At 43.1% G+C, this 24,537-nt stretch overlaps 1 protein-coding gene across 3 annotated transcripts; it reads left to right on the top strand.

Moving 5' to 3' along the window:
- Positions 1-2,730: 2,730 nt before the first annotated feature.
- Positions 2,731-24,106, top strand: med14 (mediator complex subunit 14). Of its 3 annotated transcripts, XM_052081412.1 has the most exons (29): positions 2,731-3,154; positions 4,652-4,678; positions 4,767-4,872; positions 4,957-5,130; positions 6,028-6,157; positions 6,231-6,359; positions 6,427-6,534; positions 7,036-7,168; positions 7,459-7,609; positions 7,677-7,788; positions 8,024-8,149; positions 8,220-8,298; positions 8,508-8,667; positions 8,763-8,957; positions 10,021-10,155; positions 10,255-10,331; positions 10,958-11,118; positions 11,197-11,343; positions 11,514-11,758; positions 12,170-12,439; positions 14,533-14,776; positions 15,133-15,255; positions 15,437-15,613; positions 16,695-16,933; positions 17,001-17,180; positions 21,322-21,429; positions 22,362-22,487; positions 22,562-22,751; positions 23,430-24,106. In XM_052081412.1, exons 1-29 carry the CDS (start codon positions 2,979-2,981, stop codon positions 23,501-23,503), a joined length of 4,302 nt encoding a protein of 1,433 aa, XP_051937372.1. In that variant the 5' UTR covers positions 2,731-2,978; the 3' UTR covers positions 23,504-24,106. The 3 variants fall into 3 exon arrangements, with proteins under 3 accessions (XP_051937372.1, XP_051937373.1, XP_051937374.1); XM_052081413.1 differs by lacking the exon at positions 15,133-15,255; XM_052081414.1 differs by lacking the exons at positions 22,362-22,487; positions 22,562-22,751; positions 23,430-24,106 and adding an exon at positions 21,824-22,355.
- Positions 24,107-24,537: the final 431 nt, after the last annotated feature.

The raw sequence follows: 24,537 nt of genomic DNA, 5'->3' as shown, positions 1-24,537 counted from the left end.
ACTTGGGACTTAAACTGGACAGTGATTTCAAACTTGATCGGCAAATTGGTGCCGTTGTTAAATCCAGCTTCTTTCACCTTAGACAGCTGGCCAAAATAAAACCTTTCCTCTCACATGAACACTTTGAGACAGTAATTCATGCCTTTGTCACATCCCGGCTCGATTACTGCAACGCCCTGTACTTTGGAGTCAGCCAGTCCTCCATCAAGCGCCTTCAGCTGGTACAGAATGCCGCTGCTCGCCTCTTGACTGGTACTCGTAAGAGGGAGCATATAACTCCTACTTTGGCATCCCTTCACTGGCTCCCCATTCATTTTAGAATTATTTTTAAGATCCTCCTCTTTGTTTTCAAATCTCTGAATAATCTCGCGCCACCTTACCTCTCTGAGCTCATACGCCCCTACACCCCTGCCCGGCGCCTCAGGTCTGTGGACCAGTCTTTGCTAGACGTACCAAGAACTAAACTGAGGCTCAGAGGGGATCGAGCCTTTTCTGTTGCTGGTCCATCTCTCTGGAATGACCTCCCACTGAACATTCGGCAAGCCTCCTCGCTGCCCATCTTTAAAGCCCTCCTCAAAACTCACTTGTATTCTTTGGCGTTTGACTCAGCATGACTTAGATTTGCTATTGGTTTTACTGCTTGGTGCTTTCTACCGCCTTATTACTATTACTTATTACTGATTCGTCTTACTGTTTATTGTATATGTTAAATCGCTCCATGTACAGCACTTTGTATGCAGCGATGGCTGTTTGAAAGTGCTCTATAAATACTGTTGACTTGACTTGACTTGACTATAATACAGGTGTCAAATTTAAGGTCTGGAGGCATTTGAAGCAAATGATGTGCATCAACCTCGTGTTCCCTGTAAAAATAAAAGTAAATTTGCAAATTGTCCGCCTCTAATAACACCTTGAAACACAAGCAATTTGTTACCAGATCCCTTTTAAATTAAAAACAAATATTTTAACATTTCTCAAAACTACAAACTGAATTCCACTGATGTTGGGATGTTGTGTAAATAAAAAATAAAAATAAAACGTCCATCCGTTATTTGAGCCGCTTCTTGTCATGAGGGTTGCGGGCCTGCCGGAGCCAATTCCAGGTGTCAGTGAATGAGTTAACTGGCAGTGAATGAGTTAACTAACATTTTTGCAGTCAGCCCCAGTTTTTTGTTTTTGTTGGGCGGAGAATGGTGCTACTTGTCATTTACTCGCAGCTATGGTAAGGCTCCTGAGGAGCTGGATGATAGGAAGCCAAGTGAGTCCCCGGGGTTGCAGAGGTTGGAAGGGTCGGCGCTAAAAAGGACACTGAAGCAAGAGAGACGACTAGATGAGATGTGAATTTTTGAACTATATTTCTGTGTGTGTATTGTTCGGCAATGTACAAAGTACCTGCTATTGGAGGACTACAATTGCTTGTTTATTTTAAACTCATTATTTAGTGAGTGACATGCATGCTGGGAGCGTGTCAGTTTCAAACACGTAAAATGAGACCTTCCAGCAACTAAGGTAGGCTGAAGGGATATATGGTGTATTTTGATTGGAGATTAATTTTACTGCGTGTTTATAATTGTATTATTAATAATATTATTAGCTCGTGTTTGTATGTTTTATGTTTTGCGTACATCACATTTTACAGTTCGTTGTAAATATTTTCTCGTGCTTGCTTTTATTTTGCTTTGTTTTACAATGCTGTCTGCAGCTCGGTCGACATTGTAAAAGTGAATATGTTCTCACTTGGATTACCTCAATAAAGGTTAAATAAGTACATTTTAAATCGATATGATATTCAGTGATTCTGTATTTTATATATATCTTCCTTTATTGTATAACTGATAGAATAAACACTGAATAACTGAAGCGCTTTGTGAAAAGTGCTCTCAAATGCATAGTGGTAAACAGTATTATAAATATTTACAAAATAATATATTTTTCGGAATTATATATTTTCAAAAAAGCTGTATCCCCCCCCCCTCCCCATGCATTTCTAATGGACGTCAATACATGGATTTTCACGATGCTACCCCACTGTACTGTATAAATAAAATATACTTTACTTACAGAATGAAGATTGCTCCAACCCATTTTGGGCTCTGACCTTCAGACATCGTGATAGAATGAATTAGGTTTGGTTAGTTTAGGCCGGGGCAGCACGATGGGCAGTCGTACCTCTCCCACACACTGCAGAGGTTGAGGGTTTGAATCAGAGCACATGACTTACTGTATGGAGTTTGCATGTTCTCTGTGTTTAGACTTTTCTCTAGGTACTCAGGTTTCCTCCAACAGCCAAAAAACAAGTGTTTTAGGTTACTTAAAGAAGAATCTAAATTGCCCTTAAGTGTCACTGTGAGCCTAATGGTTGTTTGCATTTGTTTCCGTAGCCTGCTATTGGTTGGCAGTACCTTAACAGGGATGCGCCAAAATATAGCAAAATATATGACAAATACAATATTACAGAGAACGTGTTGATGTTGGAGGTGGACGAATCAAGTCATGTAATGATTTATTACAATTTTTTGTGTTGGCAACATGATGCAAAATTATAAAATAATGAATAAGTTTAAAAAACGTTAGTACGTAAATAGTCCTCAAATTCTGGAATAACATAATCAACACAAATTTACCATTAGAGTATTTAATTGACCGCAAACTAGCATCGATACACTGTCTTGAATGACTCCTACTCCCCGAGGCTCTTGTTTCGGTTTTCTCCTTCACCATCCTACTACTGACGAGCACCATTAGCAAAGATGGCTGCCGAGCAGCATTGACTATATTCCTCGACCACGTTTAAACTTGTAGGTGTTTATTACATACACTTCCGCATAAGTAACTCCACTCATCCGGCAGGAGAAATGTAGTTAGTTAGCGGCTTAAGACTTTCCTCCAGGATTTTGGCCATCACAAGCCGAAAGTCTTGGGTTTTAGCGCCGGCCGAACCTCGTCGCTAGCTTGCTCGTCGCTGGCGTCATTGTAAAATGGCTCCGGTGCAGATCGGCGCTGACGGGCAGCTGGTGCCGCTCGGAGGCCCGGTCGTCTCGGGCCCTCAGCCACCAGCACCCGGAGCCATGGCCACCCATGGGATACGACTGAGTCTGCTTATCGACTTCCTTCTGCAGAGAACCTACCATGAGATCACCCTGCTGGCGGAGCTGTAAGTCAATGCAGCGACGAAGGCCTGAATAACTAAGCTAGGATAACCTGGATGCTAGCCCTCGCTACACACTGCTGATTTAATTGTAATAGGTGTTTCAGATAAATTATGCCAAAGTAATTAACCTAATAAAGGGGCGTAACCTGCAAACATCACTGCCTATTTGTTATCACAACAAGAGGTGGACACGCACTGGTCACTTCATTAGGTATACCTGTTACTCACAACTCATGCTGTGTAAAGGCTTTCTTTTTCTAGTGTCATGTCAAAAGGCCTTTTCCAATTACATTTGTAATTTGATTTCTGCTTTAACCAATCGAATTTCAAATTAGTCTTTATAAGGCCAGCTAGTACTGTAGTTGTGGAAGATCACCAAACCAGCAAAACAGGTTTACGGGCTTCCTGTGTGTGCCATAATAACGGGCAAGACCACCGGGGTGATGACGTGATTGTTTGAAGCTGAACTCAATTATAAATACCTATTACATTTATTTATAAAAATATGATACATGTTAACACGAATAGACCCTAAACATTGGCTGTCATCTTGGTGGCTCCGTGGGGGCTGTTTTCTACCCAAAGATATTGGTCATTTCTCAATATCAAGAAGGCACAGTCCTATCTCGGGCGGTGGTCCCCAACTTTTTGTGCCCCAATGCATACAATATTTTCAAATACCGGAATACAAGAAAATACGATGATATGACCTGTATAAAAACAGCAGTTTTCTAAACATAATAATAAACACGAATCATGATACAAGGAACGTCCGATCTGGCTGCAACATTCTCTGGTCGCTATGGTAACGCTTAGACGTTCCTTCAAAATAAGATGCACTGCAAATAAAAAGTGCATGAAAAATACGACAATTACACATTTTTCTCATATTTTTGCTTAAGACTGAATAGCTTCAAACAGAAACTGAGGGCCTAGTGATCTGGCTTGATATTTTTTATCATGGTATTAGTTGAAGTTAACAGTAATGGTGAGTGAAAAGGTAAATAAATTGTAATTGGAGCATTTCTGATCAGATTTTTTAAATTTGAAAAGGTAAATATGTCCTGTTAAAAAGGAAGAAAATATCCTCACTTTGCTTTTATTCCAATTTTGCATTGTTAATCGTAACATCTATGTACTCTTTTTTGCAATGTAAACTATTTTTGTTTAAAGGATGTTTGGATTAATCTTATTTAAATGTTTTAAAAATGTACCGTATACCCCAGTATTAAAAAATGAGACATTATTTCAAAATGAACTTTATCCATAACATTGGCTTGCTGCCTATAAAGCGCCACCGCTTACACATATCCGGTGCCAATAGTGGGTGAATGCACATCTGAGGCATTTTGGACAAAGCTCTTGTATTGGATCGCTTTAGATTATGCCGTTGTATCTAATTTTGTGTCTGAAGATCACTGTCACTTCTTCATAAGCGAGTTTCTCTCAAAGACAAATTACACTGGATGTAATAGAGTTGTCATATTCTGTTTTTCATAGGCTTCCAAGGAAAACTGACATGGAGAGGTATGTTGAGTGTTTTTTTTAATTTTTTATTCCGGCTATCATATTTATTGATATTAATATCAGTTTTTAATTAACACTTCAATTAAAGGAAAATCGAGATTGTCCAGTTTGCGAGTCGTACCCGGCAGCTGTTTGTGCGCCTCTTGGCCCTGGTAAAGTGGGCAAGCAATGCAGGGAAGGTGGAGAAATGCGCCGTAAGTTTATAGAAAGAATTTCTAGAATGTATCAATTGAATTGTATTATTTTCACACTTTGACTGGTGATACCCACTGTGACAGATGATTTCCAGCTTCTTGGATCAGCAGACCATCTTGTTTGTGGACACCGCGGACCGGCTAGCATCACTCGCTCGAGACGCCCTAGTGCATGCACGGCTGCCCAGCTTCGCTATCCCCTTTGCCATCGATGTCCTCACAACGGGTTCCTACCCACGCTTGCCCACCTGCATACGTGTAAGTCTGCAACTTTGCATTCAACAAGGCTCAAAATAACTTTTTTGAAGAGAAGTTTTGCGAATCAATAACTTCATTTGAGGATTAATTTTGTAATTTGTAGGAGTCATTTATTGCAGGTTAATCCCAGGGACATGAAGCAATGCTTTTACGAAACAACAAAAAATATGACAATATAACGGGAGAATTGTTGGGCTGCAACTGTCAAATATTTTAGTATTCGAATAGCCTACTGAAAATTCTGTTGAATAATCAACTATTTCGATAAAATAACACCCAATGTATAATATAAAATATAATTATGAGTACAAAAAAATAAAATCTTTCACCTAATAATGAATGACCAGTTGGTTTCCTTTTGTTCATATAATCATCCATCCATCCATTTTCCAAACCGCTGGATCCTCACTAGGGTCGCGGGGGTGCTGGAGCCTATCCCAGCCGTCTTCGGGCAGTAGGCTGGGGACACCCTGAATCAGTTGCCAGCCAATCACAGGGCACACAGAGACAAACAACCATCCACGCCTACACTCACACCCAGGGAAAATTTAGAACGTCCAAACAGCCTGCCATGCATGTTTTTGGAATGTGGGAGGAAACCGGAGCACCCGGAGAAAACCCACGTGCAAACTCCACACAAACTCCACACAGGGAGGCCGCAGCTGGAATCAAACCCGGTACCTCTGCACTGTGAAGCCGACGTGCTAACCACTGGACTACCGGGCCGCCCTTCATATAATCAATATTTTATATTTATTAAATTCACATGGTGGTAGCAGCAAAATATTTTCTTGTCGAGAAACATTTTCCAAGGGCATTTTCATACACAAATATACATGTCAGTTTAAATTTAGCATTTCTTGTATGAGAAAATATTCCCTGCTCTTTTTTGGATAGGACAAAATCATTCCGCCTGATCCCATTACTAAAGTTGAGAAAGTGACCACCCTGAACCAACTGAATCAGATCCTGCGACACCGCCTCGTCACCACAGACTTGCCCCCGCAATTAGCTAACCTGACAGTCGGTAAGCATCCACAATCATGTCAATGTTTTTATCTCCTTTGATTATTCATTTACATGCACGTTTGCACATGCAGCTAATGGCCGTGTGAAGTTTCGAGTGGAGGGAGAGTTTGAGGCCACGTTGACAGTGATGGGCGATGACCCGGATATTCCCTGGAGGCTACTGAAGCTGGATATTCTGGTGGAGGACAAGGAAACTGGGGGTAAGGCTTGATGCAGCGTGCTGTATTTTGCTTATGGTTTTTTTCCATCATTTTCTTCTGACAACAGATGGCCGAGCCTTGGTGCACAGCCTACAGGTGAACTATATCCACGAGCTGGTGCAAGCACGTCTGTGTGCGGATGAGAAACCACTACAGGACATGTACAACTGCTTGCGTATCCTTTAGTTGTTGTGTGTGTGTGTGTGTGTGTCACTTCATACATATCTGTGCAACTATCTTGCTACATTGCAGTGGAAATGCTAGTCATAAGTCTCTGCTTAATTCTCCTCAAGATTAGGATCAATTTGCACAATCAAACTAGCTTGCTCGTTGGACACATGCACCTTGCGTTGATGGAACAAATGTGTTATAATGGGGAAATATAAATGTTAAAAAAGGAAGTCCTTTTATTTGTTTTTAGAGTACTGCATACCTGAGCTTGTCGATGCTAATCAGTGCATCTTTGCTGTGCCTTTCCTACATCAGCACAACCGGTGCATCTCATCACATCAAAGAGCAGACTGTGTGGCGGACAAACGGCTCTTTTTTACCAGTGCTGGGATGAAGGATATGTGCCTGAGTGTGTGTGTGTTGAATACTGATGTGGGAATGTGTGTGACAAATCATGCGGATTTGGTTCTTTCCCACACGTCTTCTTTAACTGCATTGTCTCCAGACTCCTTCTGTCTCTCGCTGCAGCTGGAGGTTCTCCACTCGCAGACTTTAATGCTTATCAGGGAGCGTTGGGGGGACCTGGTGCAGGAGGAGCGATACTTGCCAGCAAAATACCTTACACTCTCTGTCTGGAAGTAAGCCTTTAAAGAGACTTGACACATATTAAGAGGACCATTTATTCGCCATGAACACCAGCCATACTCAATACGTCTCTTACAAATAGTCTTTGATTTGATTAACTCACCCTTCCATTCATTTTACAAGGGACATGAAAAGGGCAGTCAATCAAAAAAAGTTCTTTAATTATTTTTTTTTTCATTAACAATAACAGCCTTGATTTCAACACAAATCTGTCTTGGTGGCACACCCAAAAAGCAGAGTAAAGTCACCAAAGCTTACCTATGCGCTCTTTTGTTGACCGCAGCCAACAGGTGCTTGGTAGGAAAACTGGTACGGCCTCTGTTCATAAAGTCACCATCAAGATTGATGAATCAGATGGATCGAAGCCGCTGCAGATTTTCCATGAGCCCCCTCTACCTGCGTGTGACTCCAGATTGATGGAGAGAGCAATGAAAGTAAGTTGCACGAGTTGTAAGTGGTGTGTCCGAAATTCATTTCTACTTTCCCCCCACCATCTTTTAGATTGACCATTTGTCCGTGGAGAAGCTTTTGATCGACAGCGTTCACGCCCGTTCCCACCAGAAATTGCTGGAGCTGAAGGCTATTCTCAAAGGCAACAATCCAAGCGACTCTTGTATGTATTTAACTCCAATTTTTTTTAATTTAGACAGCCAGGCAGACTTCACATACACCCTATTTTAAAGTGCAGGTCCCTTTATGAAGCAGCCACGTACAAATTTAAATGGAACAAAAGAGATGAGCGACTGTTGCTCCTTCATTGCAGCAATATTTATTGAATGAATGCAATTACTGTCATCTGAAAAGCAGAGAAGAGTTACTGAAAGTGTGTTTTTGCCTCTCAACTTCAGCATTCATCGAAACCGCTCTTCCCACTCTCGTCATTCCCATATTGGAGCCGTGCGGTCGCTCAGAGTGCCTACATATCTTTGTTGACTTGCATTCTGGCATGTTGCAGCCCATGCTGTATGGATTAGGTGAGTGGAAGCCATTAGGATCTTTCACATTCATGTGTGGTTCTAAAATGGCTGCGCTTTCTTCCATTAGATCAATCAATGTTGGACGACATTGAGAAGACTATCAACGACGACATGAAGCGCATCCTGTCATGGCTTCAGCAACTCAGGTAAGTCTGCCATCACAAAGGAGACAGTGAATATCTACACCTTAAAGAGAGCAGTGGCATTTCATTTGTCAGTCTGATGTCTGATTCTAGTTTGTCAAAACGGACGGAATAGTTGTCAAGACAACTTTCAGTCTGATCAAGAACGTGTAAAGATTGTTCGGGATGTAAAAAAAGAATGTCTTCATTTTTCCCCCCCCCTTTGTTGACAGATTCTGGCTGGGTGAGCAGCGCTGCAGGCAGTCGGTGAAGCACCTTCCCACTGTTTGTACCGATGTCCTTCACCTCTCCAACACTGCTTCACACCCTGTGGGAAACTTGAGCAAGAACAAGCTCTTCATCAAGCTTACGCGTCTTCCACAGTACTACATTGTGAGTCTCTCTCCTCCTTGGCACAATAGGAATAAACATTCAACGTCTCACTCCATTTTCTGCATGGTTCATCCTTTCTCTGACTTGTTGCTTAGGTGGTGGAAATGGTTGATTTGCCGAGCAATCCGACAGCCCTCCAGTACAAGTACTCCTTCCTGTTTGTGACTCAGCTGGAAGGTGACGACGGGCCAATGTGCGCGCAGCTCCTGCAGCATTTCAAGCCCAACCTTGCACACATTGTCCAAGACACCACGTCGACACGAGCCCACCGGCCTGTCTCTAAAAGAAAGGTAAGCCTTGGCATTTTGTTTGTTTTTGTGCAACTACAGCAGAACCCATTAGGTAAAACACAATCTGTTCCATAATGCTCGTTTAACTTCCCTTTGTTTGCATCATACTATATTTCCCTTTATTAAACTTAACAGGCTATATTTTAAGTAACATGGTAATATAATCACAATGCTTGTCGAAGTTTAAACCAATGTTCGTATGGTCATGAAAAACCTGAATGGTTATGGAAATGGAAAATTAATTTCCACGTACTTAAAAATTATTGACAAAGTAAACATTTTCTAAGGTTTCTGAAAAGTAATGGAAATTTGGTATGGATAATACTTAGGATTGAAATGTATACTTTCAGGAGCAAAATGGTATAATGTCCATTAATCTTTTTAATTGACACAGAAGTGCAATGTAATGCATAGTTGCAAAGCCTGCTCCTCCGACCACCAACAAAGAACAACAATGTGTGTAACAATGAAACCTTCATCAAAAGCCCAGACATTTTTGTAAATAACAATGGACTCAATGCAAGGCAGTTCATGATGTATTTGTAGGTGTATAAATAAGTCTGTGTTGACAAGGACCTGCATGTACAGCAAATGGCTCATTAAATGCTTTGATCGATTCACCCGCACTTGGCAAACTGGAGCAAATAATGTGATACGTCATTTAAACTATATTTTAAATAGTTTGATACCGGAAATTCTCATGCCTCTGTAGCACAAATGGTGAAATGGTGCGTCCATGTAGCCCATTACAATTCTTAATTTCGTACAAGTGGAAAAAGAAAGAAAAGAACATTCATGGTGGCAGAATACTTTGAACCACCGTAAAGCCTAAAAAAAGAGGCTACCCTCGTTTAAAGGAGAATAGGAAATGTTTTAATTTATGTATGTATGCATTGTCTATTTAAAAAAAAACAAGCACACAATTATAGTGTAAATAATTATATTGTAAACTGGTCATACCAGGTCTGGAGTTACCAAAGCAAAGCATTGCTAGAAAATGTTTATTTCGTGGTGTAGCGTTATTATAGTCATAATGATAGGCTTCCTGTCATTGTCTCTATAGATGACTGGAGAGCAGGCAGAGACAGAGCCGAAGAAGCCCAAGCGGTCAGGGGAGATGAGTGCCTTCAACAAGGAGTTGGCGCACCTAGTGGCCATGTGTGACACCAACATGCCTTTTGTTGGCCTCAGAACTGAAGTGAGTCACAGCTCGAATTATTCCTCCGTTCCATTCATGCGCCTTGCTCCGTTAAACTCATTTTTGTTGGCGGCACTCGTCTTGTCTGTTATGTTGCAGCTGTCCAACATGGAGATTCCCAACCAGGGTGTTCAAGTAGAAGGAGACGGCAGCAGTCACGCCATCCGGCTGCTTAAGTAATACGACCACACATAACAAGCATACATGCATGCACAGTCATCTGCTGCTTGATTGCTGTTCATTATTTGCACATTCACTTCTTTGTTTTTTGTGATTTCTTTATTCACTGAGAAATTCCCCAATTTATCTTTTGTGCAGTTTTTAAAAATGCTCTTAAGGTTCTACAAGATAGTGCAAAAGCCCTGTTTAAATGTTTCTGAGTGGGGAAAGCGATCGTTGCCAATGGCCTCTCACAATATCTACAACCCCTTCTTTGCTGCATTCTGCTTTTTCCGTGACAATCGTACCATGGTTTTGTGGTTCAATGTAAAATAATTGAAAACAACACAATATGTTGGATGTGGAGCCTCAAAACAGGATGCTGGATTGCAGTTTCAGCACGTCGATCCATGTGTAGTACGTAATCGCTTTCTGTGCAGCGAATAGTCGGCAACTGTAATTCTTTTGGCAATGATTCCCTTACATTGCATCTGGCTGCGATGTTCGCTGTTTAGCAGGCCTAAGCGGTCTAACAAAACCACAGATTGATGAAATAACAGGTGTGTCTGAATACCTTTGTCCATATATAGAAACGGTACATACTGTTTGTTATCACGTAAGCATAAATGTGATGTTCTTCTAGGATCCCTCCTTGCAAAGGTGTCGGAGAGGAGACCAGAAAAGCTTTGGAGCGTTCCCTCCTGGACTGCACCTTCCGCTTGCAGGGCAGGAACAACCGGACATGGGTGGCCGAACTGGTGCTGGCCAACTGCCCCCTTAACAGCACCAACAGCAAGGAGCAATGTACCCATCACATACTCTTTTTTTCTGCATCGTGTCATTTGCACACTGGACAATGAACTCAAACCGTGTCTTTGGCAGCCTCCACGCGGCACGTTTACCTCACCTATGAGAACCCCCTGTCAGAGCCTGTGGGTGGGCGCAAAGTGGTTGAAATGTTTCTCAATGACTGGAGCGCCATCAGTCAGCTCTACCAATGTGTGCTTCACTTCTCTCGGGCACTGCCAGGTACCAGCGACCTTTTGCCAGCAGATCACCATTTTGAATACAATGAAATCCCCAAGGGCCACCACAATCTCTTGCAGATATGTGGAGATTAAAACCCTGTATTTGAGCACTGTACAGTTCATAAACCGATGCAATTAAGTGGACTGTACCATCTCATTGTGATCTCCTAGATTTGCCGTCGTACTTGGGCCTGTTTTCTGAAGTTCGGCTGTACAACTTTCGCAAATTGGTTCTGTGCTACGGTACCACAAAAGGCAGCTCCGTCACCATCCAGTGGAATTCCAACAGTCAACGCTTTCACCTGGCCCTTGGCACTGTGGGGCCCAACTCAGGCTGCTCAAACTGCCACAACATCATCCTTCACCAGCTGCAGGAAATGTTCAACAAGAACCCCAATGTCATTCAACTGTTGCAGGTAAACACAACTTCATGCATGCGGCCATGTACTGACTCTAGCTGGCATTTCTTCAAACCTTCCTAAGGCTGTATGTGACATCCATGTCAATTGCTTGACTCCATTAGCAATACCTTGCTGGTTAAAGATAATGTAATGTAGAGACTGTTACAGATTATATTAAATTAGTCACAAGTAATAATAGAGAAACCATAAAGGAGAGTTTAACATTCCTTTACCAGAAGAATTATATACGTATATATATCGTGATTGATCGGCTGTAAGAGAAATGATCTTGCACTTTTGCGCGAATATCGATAATACCGATAATTTCCAGCCACTAATCGATCGGAGCATCCCTTGTATAAAGTGATCATTTCGGACAATGTATTTCCTTCCGAGGATGTAAATGTAATTGTTCTGTTCTTGCAGGTCCTTTACGACACGCAGGCCCCTTTGAATGCCATCAACAAATTACCGACCGTGCCCATGCTGGGGCTGACCCAGCGCACCAACACTGCCTACCAGTGCTTCTCTATCCTGCCCCAGTCGCCTACACACATCCGCCTGGCCTTTCGCAACATGTACTGCATCGACATCTACTGCCGGAGCCGCGGCGTAGTGGCCATCAGGGACGGAGCGTACAGCCTCTTTGACAACACCAAGATTGTGGAGGGCTTTTACCCTGCTCCTGGACTCAAGGTATTTTCTAGTGGAGTTACTCAGATTGATTTGTAAATTTATTTATTTTTTATTTTTAGATGGCAGTGTCTCTTGAAAATGAAAAAATAAATTTTACCTTTGGGCCATAGATGCCCGAAGTTTTGATCCGGCCACGCTTGCAAATCAAAAATTGAACCCTAGAGACTTATAAAATACTACAAAACACTGAAGACACAAATAGACATAATATATGATGATAACAAACATTTTCTGTATTGTTACATCATATTTAAAAAATAAAAATGTGTGGTCTGTAATTTAATTTCGCTCACAGATGAATAAAGTGTCTATTATGTCTAAAAACTCGAATTGATCTATATAGCTACAAAGACAACAATGGAAGCGTGTCATAAGCAAAAAATACTGGACAGCAAAAGAAACCAATACTCATGGCTAGAGTTCTGTAAGAAAAGCCACATTTCCAGAAATAATACATGTCTTGAAGTAAGCGGATTCACATCGCAGTTTGCGAGTTAAAATTCGCATTTTGTGGCCAAAGGCTCATGTAAAGACTATTCACAGCACACATGTTTTCTGGGTTCGTTTGTGACTTTCATTTTCAGTGGATAGCAATGGCAGCCCCTGAGACGTATCCAAGCAGGTGGATTTTGTTGCTTAATTAATCTTTCACAAACACATTGTTTATCAGAAGACTCTGTTTAGAAAACTGAGGTCTTAAAGAAAATGTGATTGTAAAGTTTTATTTTTATTTTTATTTTTTACATTCCCCTGTCAGTAAAAATGTAGTTCATCTGATCTCCGAACACATGATTATTTGTTTGAATTTTCAGTAAGATAGTTGAATACTGAAATACTTGATGGTTTCAGCCCTTCATGTTGGAGATTTATTAAAACTCTTCCTTCAGGTCCTTGAGAATAACGTGCAAAAAAATGCTCCTCAAAATTAGTCAATTGCTCATTAAATGAAGTCATTAATTTCCAAAATTGCTCCTCAGAGAAAAAAAAGTTATTTTGAGCCTTGTAAGGCATATGTTTATCATTTCAAAGAAAAAAAACTCACCGCATTGGCAATCTACAAAACTTCACCATTGCCCAGAAATCCTCTTTGACCATCAAAAGGATACAGATTCTTCATTCCGCATTATCTTAGCCAGAGCCGGCAGGTAAAAAAACACATATATATATATATATATATTAGAGCTGTCAGTTTAGCGCGTTTTTATTGGCATTAATTTAAATGAATTTTAGCAGGATTAAATTTTTTATCGCGATATTAACGCGGCACACGTCACAAGCCCTTTTTTGTACGGCCGGCCGCAGTTTTGAATACAGCGGCACATAATGAACACTGGTGTCTGGTGTCTCGTTATTCTTCAACAAACATACAGAAACAGACTGCTGTGTTCACAGTAAACTTGAGAAAAACGAAGTATGTAACCATGGTTTAAATCTACTATAGGCTGAGTACTAGTTTACCTTAGATGTGCACTTTATAATGTTATATTGCTCTGTTTTGATTTTATAAAAAAAGCTGTTAAAGCAGCTGTTGAGTGACAAAATATTGTTTTCACTGTTGTTGATGGACAGTAATATTGTGTGAGAGATTATGTGTGAATAACTGCTCCAAGTGAAAAATGTTCATGTAAAATTGAAAATCAAATTTGTTATTTCAGTAAATATTTGCATTTGGGACATAGAAAACTGATTCATGATTCCATGTTGATGAGAGCATTAAAATGGGTGAAAAATAGTACAAAAAATGTAAAAGGACATTCAGAAACGATAAAAAATGTGTGAGTAATCACGATTATTTTTTTAGTCCATTTGAGTTAATTATGACAGTTGCATTTTTAATTAGATTAAATATTTTAATCTTTTGACAGCTCTAATATATATATATATATATATATATATATATATATATATATATATATATATATATATATATATATATATATATATAAACAATCTCTCATGAAAAATATCACAATGAGATTATTTTCCCAAATCATGCAGCCCTCCAATCGGTACAGGTTGCCTCAAACATATACATCTACTGTGACATCTATTAAAGAGCTCAGACACTATGTTCCTAATTATTCTCTTTTCAGACGTTCTTGAGCATGTTTGTAGACAGCAACCAGGATGCCCGCAGGCGTTCAGTCAATGAAGATGACAATCCGCCGTCGCCAGTGGGCGTGGACATGATGGACACACTCATGAGCCAGCTGCAGGCTCAGCCGCAAACTATGAGGGCTGCTGGCGGCGGTGTATACCCGCCACTCACCTCGCCGCCTCCAAACTACCACGCTAATGTCACTCCTTCGCCATCCATGATGCCCACGCAGTCACCAGGTATATATGGTGAAAAGAATGCCCATGGATACTGTTTGTTTCATGCGAGCTTCTTTGGCCCGCCATGTAGTGTCACAACCATGCTCACCGCCTTGAGAAAGCAATGCCCATTCTTTGGGGAAGGAGAAGCCATTTTTGTTGGCATGTGTTTGTTTATTTTTAGAAGATGCACACACTTCAAGTCCTGCCCCCTCACATGTTGCGCCATCTCAGCCCGTCAACCATGCTGCCCAGCTTTAGCATGTGCACTTGAGGGTGATAGAGTGTGCGTGTGCGTGCGCGCGTCGGAGAGAGAGAGAACAAGAGAGAGTACGACAGAGACTCAGTCTGATGAGATGTGGTGTATGTATGTGCAGGGAACATCCATTCCTCTGGCTCCCCTAGCGGAGCATTGAGGGCCCCTTCTCCTTTCGGCCCCACCCCGTCTCCATCTTCTCTGGGCATAGCCATGGGTCAGACAAGCTTTGCCAGCCCCCACGGTAAGACGGGCATGGTTCTGGGGGCCTCTAAGTTGCCTGAACACCAACTTCCCTTGCCGAGCTGTTGTTTAGTTGGCGTACGGGAAAATAAAAACATGGCTTCAAAGGAGCAGGCACAGAGAATTTTGTATTTATTTGGGGTTATTTTTATGCTTATCAAGACCACTCTCCCTCACACCAGGTGCTTTGGACCCCAGCTCTCCCTACGCTATGGTGTCTCCAAGTCACAGGGGTCAGTGGCCAGGCTCTCCCCAGGTCTCAGGTCCTTCTCCTGGGGCAAGGATCCATGGCATGTCCCCTGGGAACCCATCACTGCACTCGCCAATTCCTGACCCTCACTCTCCGCGTGCTGGAACTGGTAAATCCCTTTCTCCAAACACCACACATACATGACCTTTGTACAAGAAAATAAACCTTTTTTTTTTTAAACAAAGGACAAGAAAAACCTCTCAATCGCTAAAATGTCTATGACACCATCAATTGTTCTGGCACATGCTAATTGAGCCTACAAATGTGTTTGATATTCATTTGAAGACCTTATAATGGCTTTTTAAAATAGAATGGCCAAAAGTCAAACAATTTAGAGTTTCGCCAAAATATATATAATGACTCACAAGTCAAACAAGCAGGGTTTACTTTGTCAGAAAGGATGATGGGGGGGGAGGGGGTGGCTGTAGAGACGCTTTTCCTGGCTATTCTTTGACCGTGAATCCATTGCTTGAGTTGGATTTCCGACTTGGGCAACCTCACCTTCTTTCCGTATGAACTCGGCTTCGTCTTCTTGACTTGGCGAAGCTCGTTCTCCTGCTTCCGCCACTAGCGACCAATGGATTCGTTCATCTGAACTTCTCTCGCGGCTGCTCAATTGTTCCTCCGTTAAACTGATCGCTCGAAGTTTGAACTGTGCTTTGTCGGCGTGTCTCATCATAGGTGACATTTTCCGGGGTCCAAAATTATTTTGCCCAATGCACATACCAAAATTACGTCCACCTACCAATTTAGTGTCCTCTTTCACGCCCACCTTCCTCTTGAACCTCCGCATGTCTTCCATATAAACGGTGTCTGCATAGCATCAGATTGTCAAGCAGAGCGCTCATCGAAGTCACACTGCAACATTCACAGATTTTGGAACTTGATGCATTAGGTTAGGTACCCCGCATTATTAGGTGCTGCGTCCATTTAGAATTTCAAGTGCGTCCTATAGTCGTGAAAATACGGCACCTTAAAATCTACGTTTTCTGCATTGTCTCCTGTTCCTATATTTCAAATGGTAAGATTTTTTTTTAAATATAATGTAAAATGTTGTAAGTGTAATGTAAAATGTCATGAATTGTGTTCAACTGGAGTTTTCACTGTAGTTTCTCCTTTAAATTCATCTAAGTGGTGAAAATCTTGACAAATACAGCTCGTGTCGTGATCCTTTGGATTCGTTCATGCAGGTTCCCAAATCATGCCCACCAGTATGCCTCCGCCTCGCAAGCTACCTCAGCGTCCTTGGGCCGCCTCCATCCCCACCATCCTCACCCACAATGCCCTGCACGTACTTCTGCTGCCCTCGCCTACCCCATGCCTGGTGCCGGGCCTGGCAGGAAGCTACCTCTGCTCACCACTAGAGCGCTTCCTAGGTTCGGTCATCATGAGGCGGCACCTACAGCGAATCATTCAGCAGGAAGCCAATGTGAGTCAATGACGTATAAGGATTATTAAAAAAAAGTGCCTCCACTTAACGCTTCCATCCTATGCAGCTATCCATCGTGAACTCCAACGAGCCTGGCGTGATCATGTTCAAAACAGATGTGCTCAAGTGTCGCGTGGCTCTTAACCCAAAGAACTACCAGACTCTCCAACTCAAGGTCACTCCGGAGAATGCGGGACCCTGGTCCCAGGAGGAACTTCAGGTGCTGGAGAAGTTCTTTGAGACACGGGTAAGTACCGTCCCATGGTTATCAGTGTTCTTGCAATTGAAGAGAGCTTAATTGACGGCTTCCAATTTTAATAACTAAAAATATGAAAAGTTCACTCCAAGGAATACACACACACACACACACACACACAGAAAAATCCTCATCTCACCCCTCGGGTGGTGTCCGTCCCTCATTCAACTCGGGTCCTCTACCAGAGGCCAGGAAGCTTGAGGGTTCTGCGCAGTATCCTTGCTGTTCCCAGCACTGCACATTTCTGGACATAGATGTCCGATGTTGTTGGATCTGTTGCAACCACTCATCTAGTTTGGGGGTCACTGCCCCGAGTGTTCCGACCACCACAGGCACGACTGTCACCTTTACCTTCCAGGCTCTCTCCAGCTCCTCTCTGAGCCCTTGGTATTTCTCGAGTTTCTCGTGTTCCTTCTTTCTGATGTTTCCATCACTTGGGACCGCTACATCCACTACAACGGCTTTCCTCTGCCCTTTATCTATGATCACGATATCTGGTTGGTTCGCCATTACCATCTTGTCAGTCTGGATCGGGAAGTCCCACAGGATCTTCGCTCTGTCATTCTCCACCACCTTCGGAGGTGTTTCCCATTTTGACCTTGGGGTTTCCAGTACATACTCCGCACAGATGTTTCGGTAGACTGTGCCAGCCACCTGGTTATGGCGTTCCATGTAGGATTTCCCTGCCAGCATCTTACACCCTGCAGTTATGTGTTGCATCGTCTCACGTGCCTCTTTGCACAACCTACACCTTGGGTCTTGTCTGGTGTGGTATATCTGGGCCTCGATGGCTCTGGTGCTCAAGGCCTGCTCCTGAGCAGCCAGGATGAGTGCCTCTGTGCTATCCTTCAGGCCAGCCCTCTGTAGCCACTGATAGGACTTCTTGAGATCACCACTTCAGATATGGTCCGGTGGTACATCCCGTGTAGGGGCTTGTCCTCCCATGATGGTCCCTCTTCCAGCGGCTCATCTTGTGTTCCCCATTGTCTGAGACATTCTCTGAGTACGTCATCCGTTGGAGCCTTCTCCTTGATGTATTCATGGAGCTTGGATGTTTCATCCTGGACAGTGGCTCTCACACTCACTAGTCCCCGGCCTCCTTCCTTTCGGCTTGCGTACAGTCTCAGGGTGCTGGATTTGGGATGAACCCTCCATGCATGGTTAGGAGCTTTCGGGTCTTAACGTCCGTGGTCTGAATCTCTTCCTTTGGCCACCTTATTATTCCTGCAGGGTATCTGATCACTGGCAGGGCATAGCTGTTTATTGCCCGGGTCTTATTCTTGCCATTGAGCTGGCTTCTTAGGACTTGCCTCACTCGCTGGAGGTATTTGGCCGTAGCCGCTTTCCTTGTTGCCAGTTCGAGGTTGCCATTGGCTTGTGGTATACCAAGGGACTTGTAGCTGTCCTCAATGTCTGCTATTGTTCCTTCAGGGAGTGAGACCCCTTCAGTGTGGACTACCTTTCCTCTCTTAGTCACCATCCGACTACATTTCTCAAGCCCGAATGACATCCCGATGTCGCTGCTGTAGATCCTGGTTGTGTGGATCAGGGAATCTACGTCCCTTTCGCTCTTAGCATACAGCTTTATGTCATCCATGTAGAGGAGGTGACTGATTGTAGCTCCATTTCTGAGGCGGTATCCATAGCCTGTCTTGGTGATTACTTGGCTTAGGGGGTTCAGTCCTATGCAGAACAGCAGTGGAGAGAGTGCATCACCTTGGTATATGCCACATATGATGGACACTTGGGTAAGTGGCTTGCCATTGGCTTCAAGTGTGGTTTTCCACATCCACATCCTCATCAAGTTCGCAACGAAGGCTCTTAGGGTCCTGTTCACCTTATACAACTCCAAGCATTCAGTGATCCATGTATGTGGCATCGAGTCATAGGCTTTCTTGTAATCAATCCAAGCTGTGCACAGGTTGGTACGTCGGGACCTGCAGTCTTATGCGACTGTTCTGTCAACCAGGAGCTGATGTTTGGCTCCTCTGGTATCTCTACCAATGCCCTTCTGTGCTTCGTTCATGTATTGATCCATGTGTCCACTTATCTTAGCCGCAATGATGCCTGACATGAGCTTCCATGTTGTGGAGAGACAGGTTATTGGCCGATAGTTGGATGGGGCTGCACCCTTCGAGGGATCCTTCATGATCAGGATCGTTCGCCCTTTGGTTAGCCATTCTGGGTGAGTCCCATCCCTCAGCAGCTGGTTCATTTGTACTGCTAGGCGTGAGTTTCTTTAGCCAGTAGGTGTGGACCATGTCCGGGCCTGGTGCTGTCCAATTCTTCATATCTGAGACTCTTTCCTGTATGTCTGCCACTGTTATGGTAACTGGGTTCTGTTCAGGGAGGTTGCTGTGCTCCTCTCTCAGGGTCGCCAGCCATTGTGCACTGCTGTTATGTGCAACCTCCTTCTCCCATATGCCTTTCCAGTACCTTTCAGTTTCCAGTCTTGGTGGGTCAGCTCTGTTGTTGTTGTTAGGACCCTGCCACTGAGCGTACACTTTCGCAGGTTGTGTTGCGAACAGCCTGTTTATTCGTCTGGCCTCATTCTCTTTCGTGTACCGCTTTAGGCGACTGGACAAGGCTTGGAGCCTTTGTTTGGCAGTTTCGAGTGCTTCAGATATGGTCATCTGGATGTACCTCTCGGGTATCGGGCTTTTCATCACACCTCTATGGGCCTCCGTCAATTGACTCACATCTTTCCGGGCCGCCTTGATCTTAGCCTCCAACCGTCTTTTCCATGGTGGGTAACGTATCTCATGGCTTCCATGGTTGCTCTCCCAGAGTCTCCAGGATCACTAATGCTGAAGCGTATATCAGCTCATTGGTTTCTGTGATCGTTACAGTAGGGATCGCCCTCAGTGCTGCATTCACACTTTCTATGAGACTTTCAGATGGTACTTCACATAGCCGTTGTAATCGGTTTCTAGGTTGCCCAGCTTTCATTCTCGCCATGATCTTAACTTTCAGGTCAATTGCTGCCTCGCTCAGCATTTCATTCATTGGAGCTGGTCACCCAATCTCATCATCTGCATTCATTGGGGCTTGCCTCCCAATCTCTTGTATGACCTCCTCCTCTGATCTGGCAGCCTGGGGCCCTTCACCATGGAACCTGCGTTGTACCTCATCAATCTCAAGTTGTGACAGCAGTTGCCGTTTGTGGATGTTGGAACACTGAGCTACTAGTTGTTTCGTGGTCAACCGTGACTGTGGGTTTTGAAGTACCATTTAGCCCACATTCTCTGCATGTAACCCCTCTGACTAGGGTTGCTTGAGTAGTAGCATTCCAACACAGCCATGTTATCGCATCTCGCCCATCTCCGCTTTGTTCCAGTAGCCCATTTTTCATCAAGGTGCTCTGGTTCCCCAGCACCTGACGCAGACCTTGTTTGGCCGGGCGATGTTTGAGCCGGCATGTCATTCGTTTTATTGTCTCTCATCATTGTATGAGGTAGGCATTAGCGTGAAGGATCTTGCCCAAGGACCCACACTGGATGGTGTTATGTGCTCATTTTTTTTGCCGCAAGCGGGATTCGAACCACCGTCTCCCATATGCCAAACCAACCAACTGAGCTATCCAGCCGCATATACACACACACACACACATATATCACATATATATATCACATACATATATATATATATTATATATTCTCATTCATTCATTCATCTTCCGAGCCGCTTGATCCTCACTAGGGTCGCGGGGGGTGCTGGAGCCTATTCCAGTTGTCTACGGGCAGTAGGCAGGGGACACCCTGAATTGGTTGCCAGCCAATCGCAGGGCACACAGAAACGAACAACCATTCGCACTCACACTCACACCTAAGGACAATTTAGAGCATTCAATCAGCCTGCCACGCATGTTTTTGGAATGTGGGAGGAAACCGGAGCACCCGGAGAAAACACACGCAGGGAGGCCGCAGCTGGAATCGAACCCGGCACCTCTGCACTGTGAAGCCGACGTGCTAACCACTGGACTACCGGGCCGCCCTATTTATATATATAAACCCCACACAAAAATATAACTCCCAAGTTTATGAAATTTGGCAGATTTGTGTGTGTCTGGACAAGCTGCAAGCTGTGCCGTGTTGATTTTTAATGATACTTCATGTCATGTCCTCTTTTCAAGGTTGCTGGCCCCCCCTTCAAGTACAACACGTTGAATGCCTTCACAAAGCTTTTGGGTGCGCCCACGCACATCCTCAGGGACTGTGTCCGCATCATGAAGCTCGAACTGGTTGGTTGTTGTACAATTTTAACATTTTAGGCTCTTAAAAGCATCCCCCAGTGGTTAGCCACTGATTTTGAATTTGCAAAGAATTTTGAAAGAATATTCCTCAACGGAAATGAGTTACATTTTAAAATTCTGTCAGTAAAGTGTAAAAATAAGACATACTTGCATATTGTTGACATTTAAATAAGATAAGAAAACCTTTATTAGTCTCACAATGGAGAAATTCCCAATTCACAGCAGCAAAGTTATGAAAGGAAGAAGTAGAACAACAAAATATAGGAGCTGCTGTAAAGGCAGCCACTCTGGCGGCGCCATTTTGAAGTCATAACACAACACATAGGACACAGACAGTCATGCAATCTTCACCACTTTTCTGCATACACTTTGTTGTTTGAAGCAGTTCTAGATGAAAGAGGAGAGGATCAAAGTGTCCTTTCACCTGTGGGTCAGAGACGTCTTGCTGAAAATGTGCACATGTCTGCTACAAGCTAAGTTCTGAAAGCAAACGCGAAGCTGTAGCGTCCTTGTAAAAAGAAATTAACCATTCTGAAAATAAAAAAAATATCCAAACAAGCCCAGTAAACTAAGATCACAAGTGGAGGTGCCAATTTTGCTGTTCTGAATGTTTGTCCATTTCCTAAATGTAATTTCCTTTTCATAATCTTCTCTTCTCTCACTTTGCTTGCTTAACAACCCCTTGTTGAAACTGCTTACTTTGGAACAAGTGTCACATAAAAGGCAGAGAAATCTAAGTCGAAACATCCCTTGAGTTCATCAGTTGTGTGTGTTAAAGACTAAATTTTACTGACTTTATTTGTAAGCAAATGTTTTATTTTGATTCAACACAAAGATGATCAGTCTGTTTTCATGGAGGACCAAAGCAATCAGATATTTACCGGTACTGTTGAGAATATAATATAATCTTGCTCTTGTAGTTCCCAGACCAAGCTGGCCAGCTGAAGTGGAACGTCCAGTTCTGCCTTACCATACCTCCCAGCGCTCCACCTATTGCCCCCCCTGGGACCATTGCTGTGGTGCTGAAGTCCAAGATGCTCTTCTTCGTAAGTTCACGTCATCACACGTGTTCTGCCAGCATCATTTAAAACCTTCGGCTGTGTTTTGGCACCTTCTACAGTTGCAGCTGACGCAGCGCGTGCCCGTGCCGCAGGAGCCCGTGAGCATCATTGTCCCCATTGTGTACGACATGGCATCGGGCATCACCCAGCAGGCTGACATCCCCCGGCAGCACAGCTCCTCCGGAGCGGCGGCTCTCATGGTTTCTAACATGCTGAAAAGGTTCAATGAGATGCACCCTGCCAGACAGGGTGAGACCACCTCCCAATCCTGACAAAGACATGATGTTTTTGTCCAGAACTCTGTTTAATAGTAAATTATTTCATTTAAAAAAACACCTCAACAGCTGTTTTTGTGCAGCTTTCACACCCAAAACATAAAAAAATTACCGTGTGCACTTTTGAGCCAAACTTTCTTGAACAGCTAATACTACTGAGCTGTGAGTAGCAAGGTAAAAGTGTTTCCGATTAGAATCATACAATGCATTGCTATTTTATATTAACGTAATTCAAACTATCCATCCATTAGCCAAACTGCTTATCTCCCCGAAGGTTGTGGTCATGCTGGAGCCTATCCCAGCTGTCCTCAGGCGGCTTACACCCGGAGCTGTTTACTTGAATTTCTGATTTAAAAATTTAATAAAAATGTGTTGACCATGATTATGTTTACATAGATTATTAAAACAAATGCCCATAGGCTTTGATCTTTAACTTTTAAATCATTGAATTGCTAAATTAGCCCCTGATTTTGAGCTACATGCATCCGACAGACTCAGATTAGCTAATCAGCATTTGTTTTATTTGGTTTATTTTTTTATCAGACATACACTACCGTGTCATAAATAATTGGACAATTCCAGTTGGGATAAATATTGATTGTTTAAAACCTCATGTTTGTACTTTTCTCATGTGTGTTTCCTTCCTGTCCAGGGGAGTGCACCATATTTGCGTCTGTCCACGAGCTGATGGCCAACCTCACCTTGCCACCTGGCACACGACAGTGAACAACCACAAACAACCAATTTGACCTCTTTGACACCCCGGCAGTGAATTATTTGCTACCGTTACAAAGACAATGGCCGCATTCAACAGCTGTGGTGTCTCGTTGGTTTTGACACCCTTCGCAGTTGTTGTCATGGAGAGCCCAGTTTAAACCACAATGAACCACAAAGTGCTGGTTGTTGTTGTTGTTAACAGTTTAAGATGAGCAAATTAGGTATATTTTAGATAACAATATTTTTCCCTGATGGGGCCACTTGTAAACAGAGTATTATCTATTGAAACCAAGTTTGTTTACAAAAAATGTATATGTTGTATATTTCAATTTGAGTCTCATTTGTTGTTTTTGTTATGCCATTCTGATGTAGTAACATGAGAGATTCCTTCGTCTTTTGTGAAAAGCTCTGCCTTTTATTTCAACCTTTCACAACTGTGACACGCTTTGTAAACCCACTGTATTTGATCAAGTTGGAAGGGTTTGATACATTCTGTATAACTTTGCTATTAAAAAAAAAGCAAATCAAGGAGTGTCTTCCAATGCTAGAGCCCAAATTTGAGTACTTTGTACTGTACTGTATACATTCTGTATTAAAATCTGTGACTCTGCAGTCTCTACTTTGCTCCAGCAAACCTCTCTTGGTTAACATTGGCTTTATTTTGTCTTGATCTGTTTTTAATGTTGTCCCTTTTGGGACAGGCCTTCCATGGCAAAGGTCAAATAACTATAATAAATAATGTAATAATAATTACATAATTACATATAGGGCGGCCCGGTAGTCCAGTGGTTAGCACGTCGGCTTCACAGTGCAGAGGTACCGGGTTCGATTCCAGCTCCGGCCTCCCTGTGTGGAGTTTGCATGTTCTCCCCGGGCCTGCGTGGGTTTTCTCCGGGTGCTCCGGTTTCCTCCCACATTCCAAAAACATGCGTGGCAGGCTGATTGAACACTCTAAATTGTCCCTAAGTGTGAGTGTGAGCGTGGATGGTTGTTCGTCTATGTGTGCCCTGCGATTGGCTGGCAACCGATTCAGGGTGTCCCCC

This window comes from Hippocampus zosterae, chromosome 12, assembly GCF_025434085.1.
Source record: "Hippocampus zosterae strain Florida chromosome 12, ASM2543408v3, whole genome shotgun sequence".
Taxonomy (NCBI): Eukaryota; Metazoa; Chordata; class Actinopteri; order Syngnathiformes; family Syngnathidae; genus Hippocampus; species Hippocampus zosterae.
Note: the sequence above shows the minus strand (reverse complement) of the source record. Positions and strands in the feature narration are given on the sequence as shown.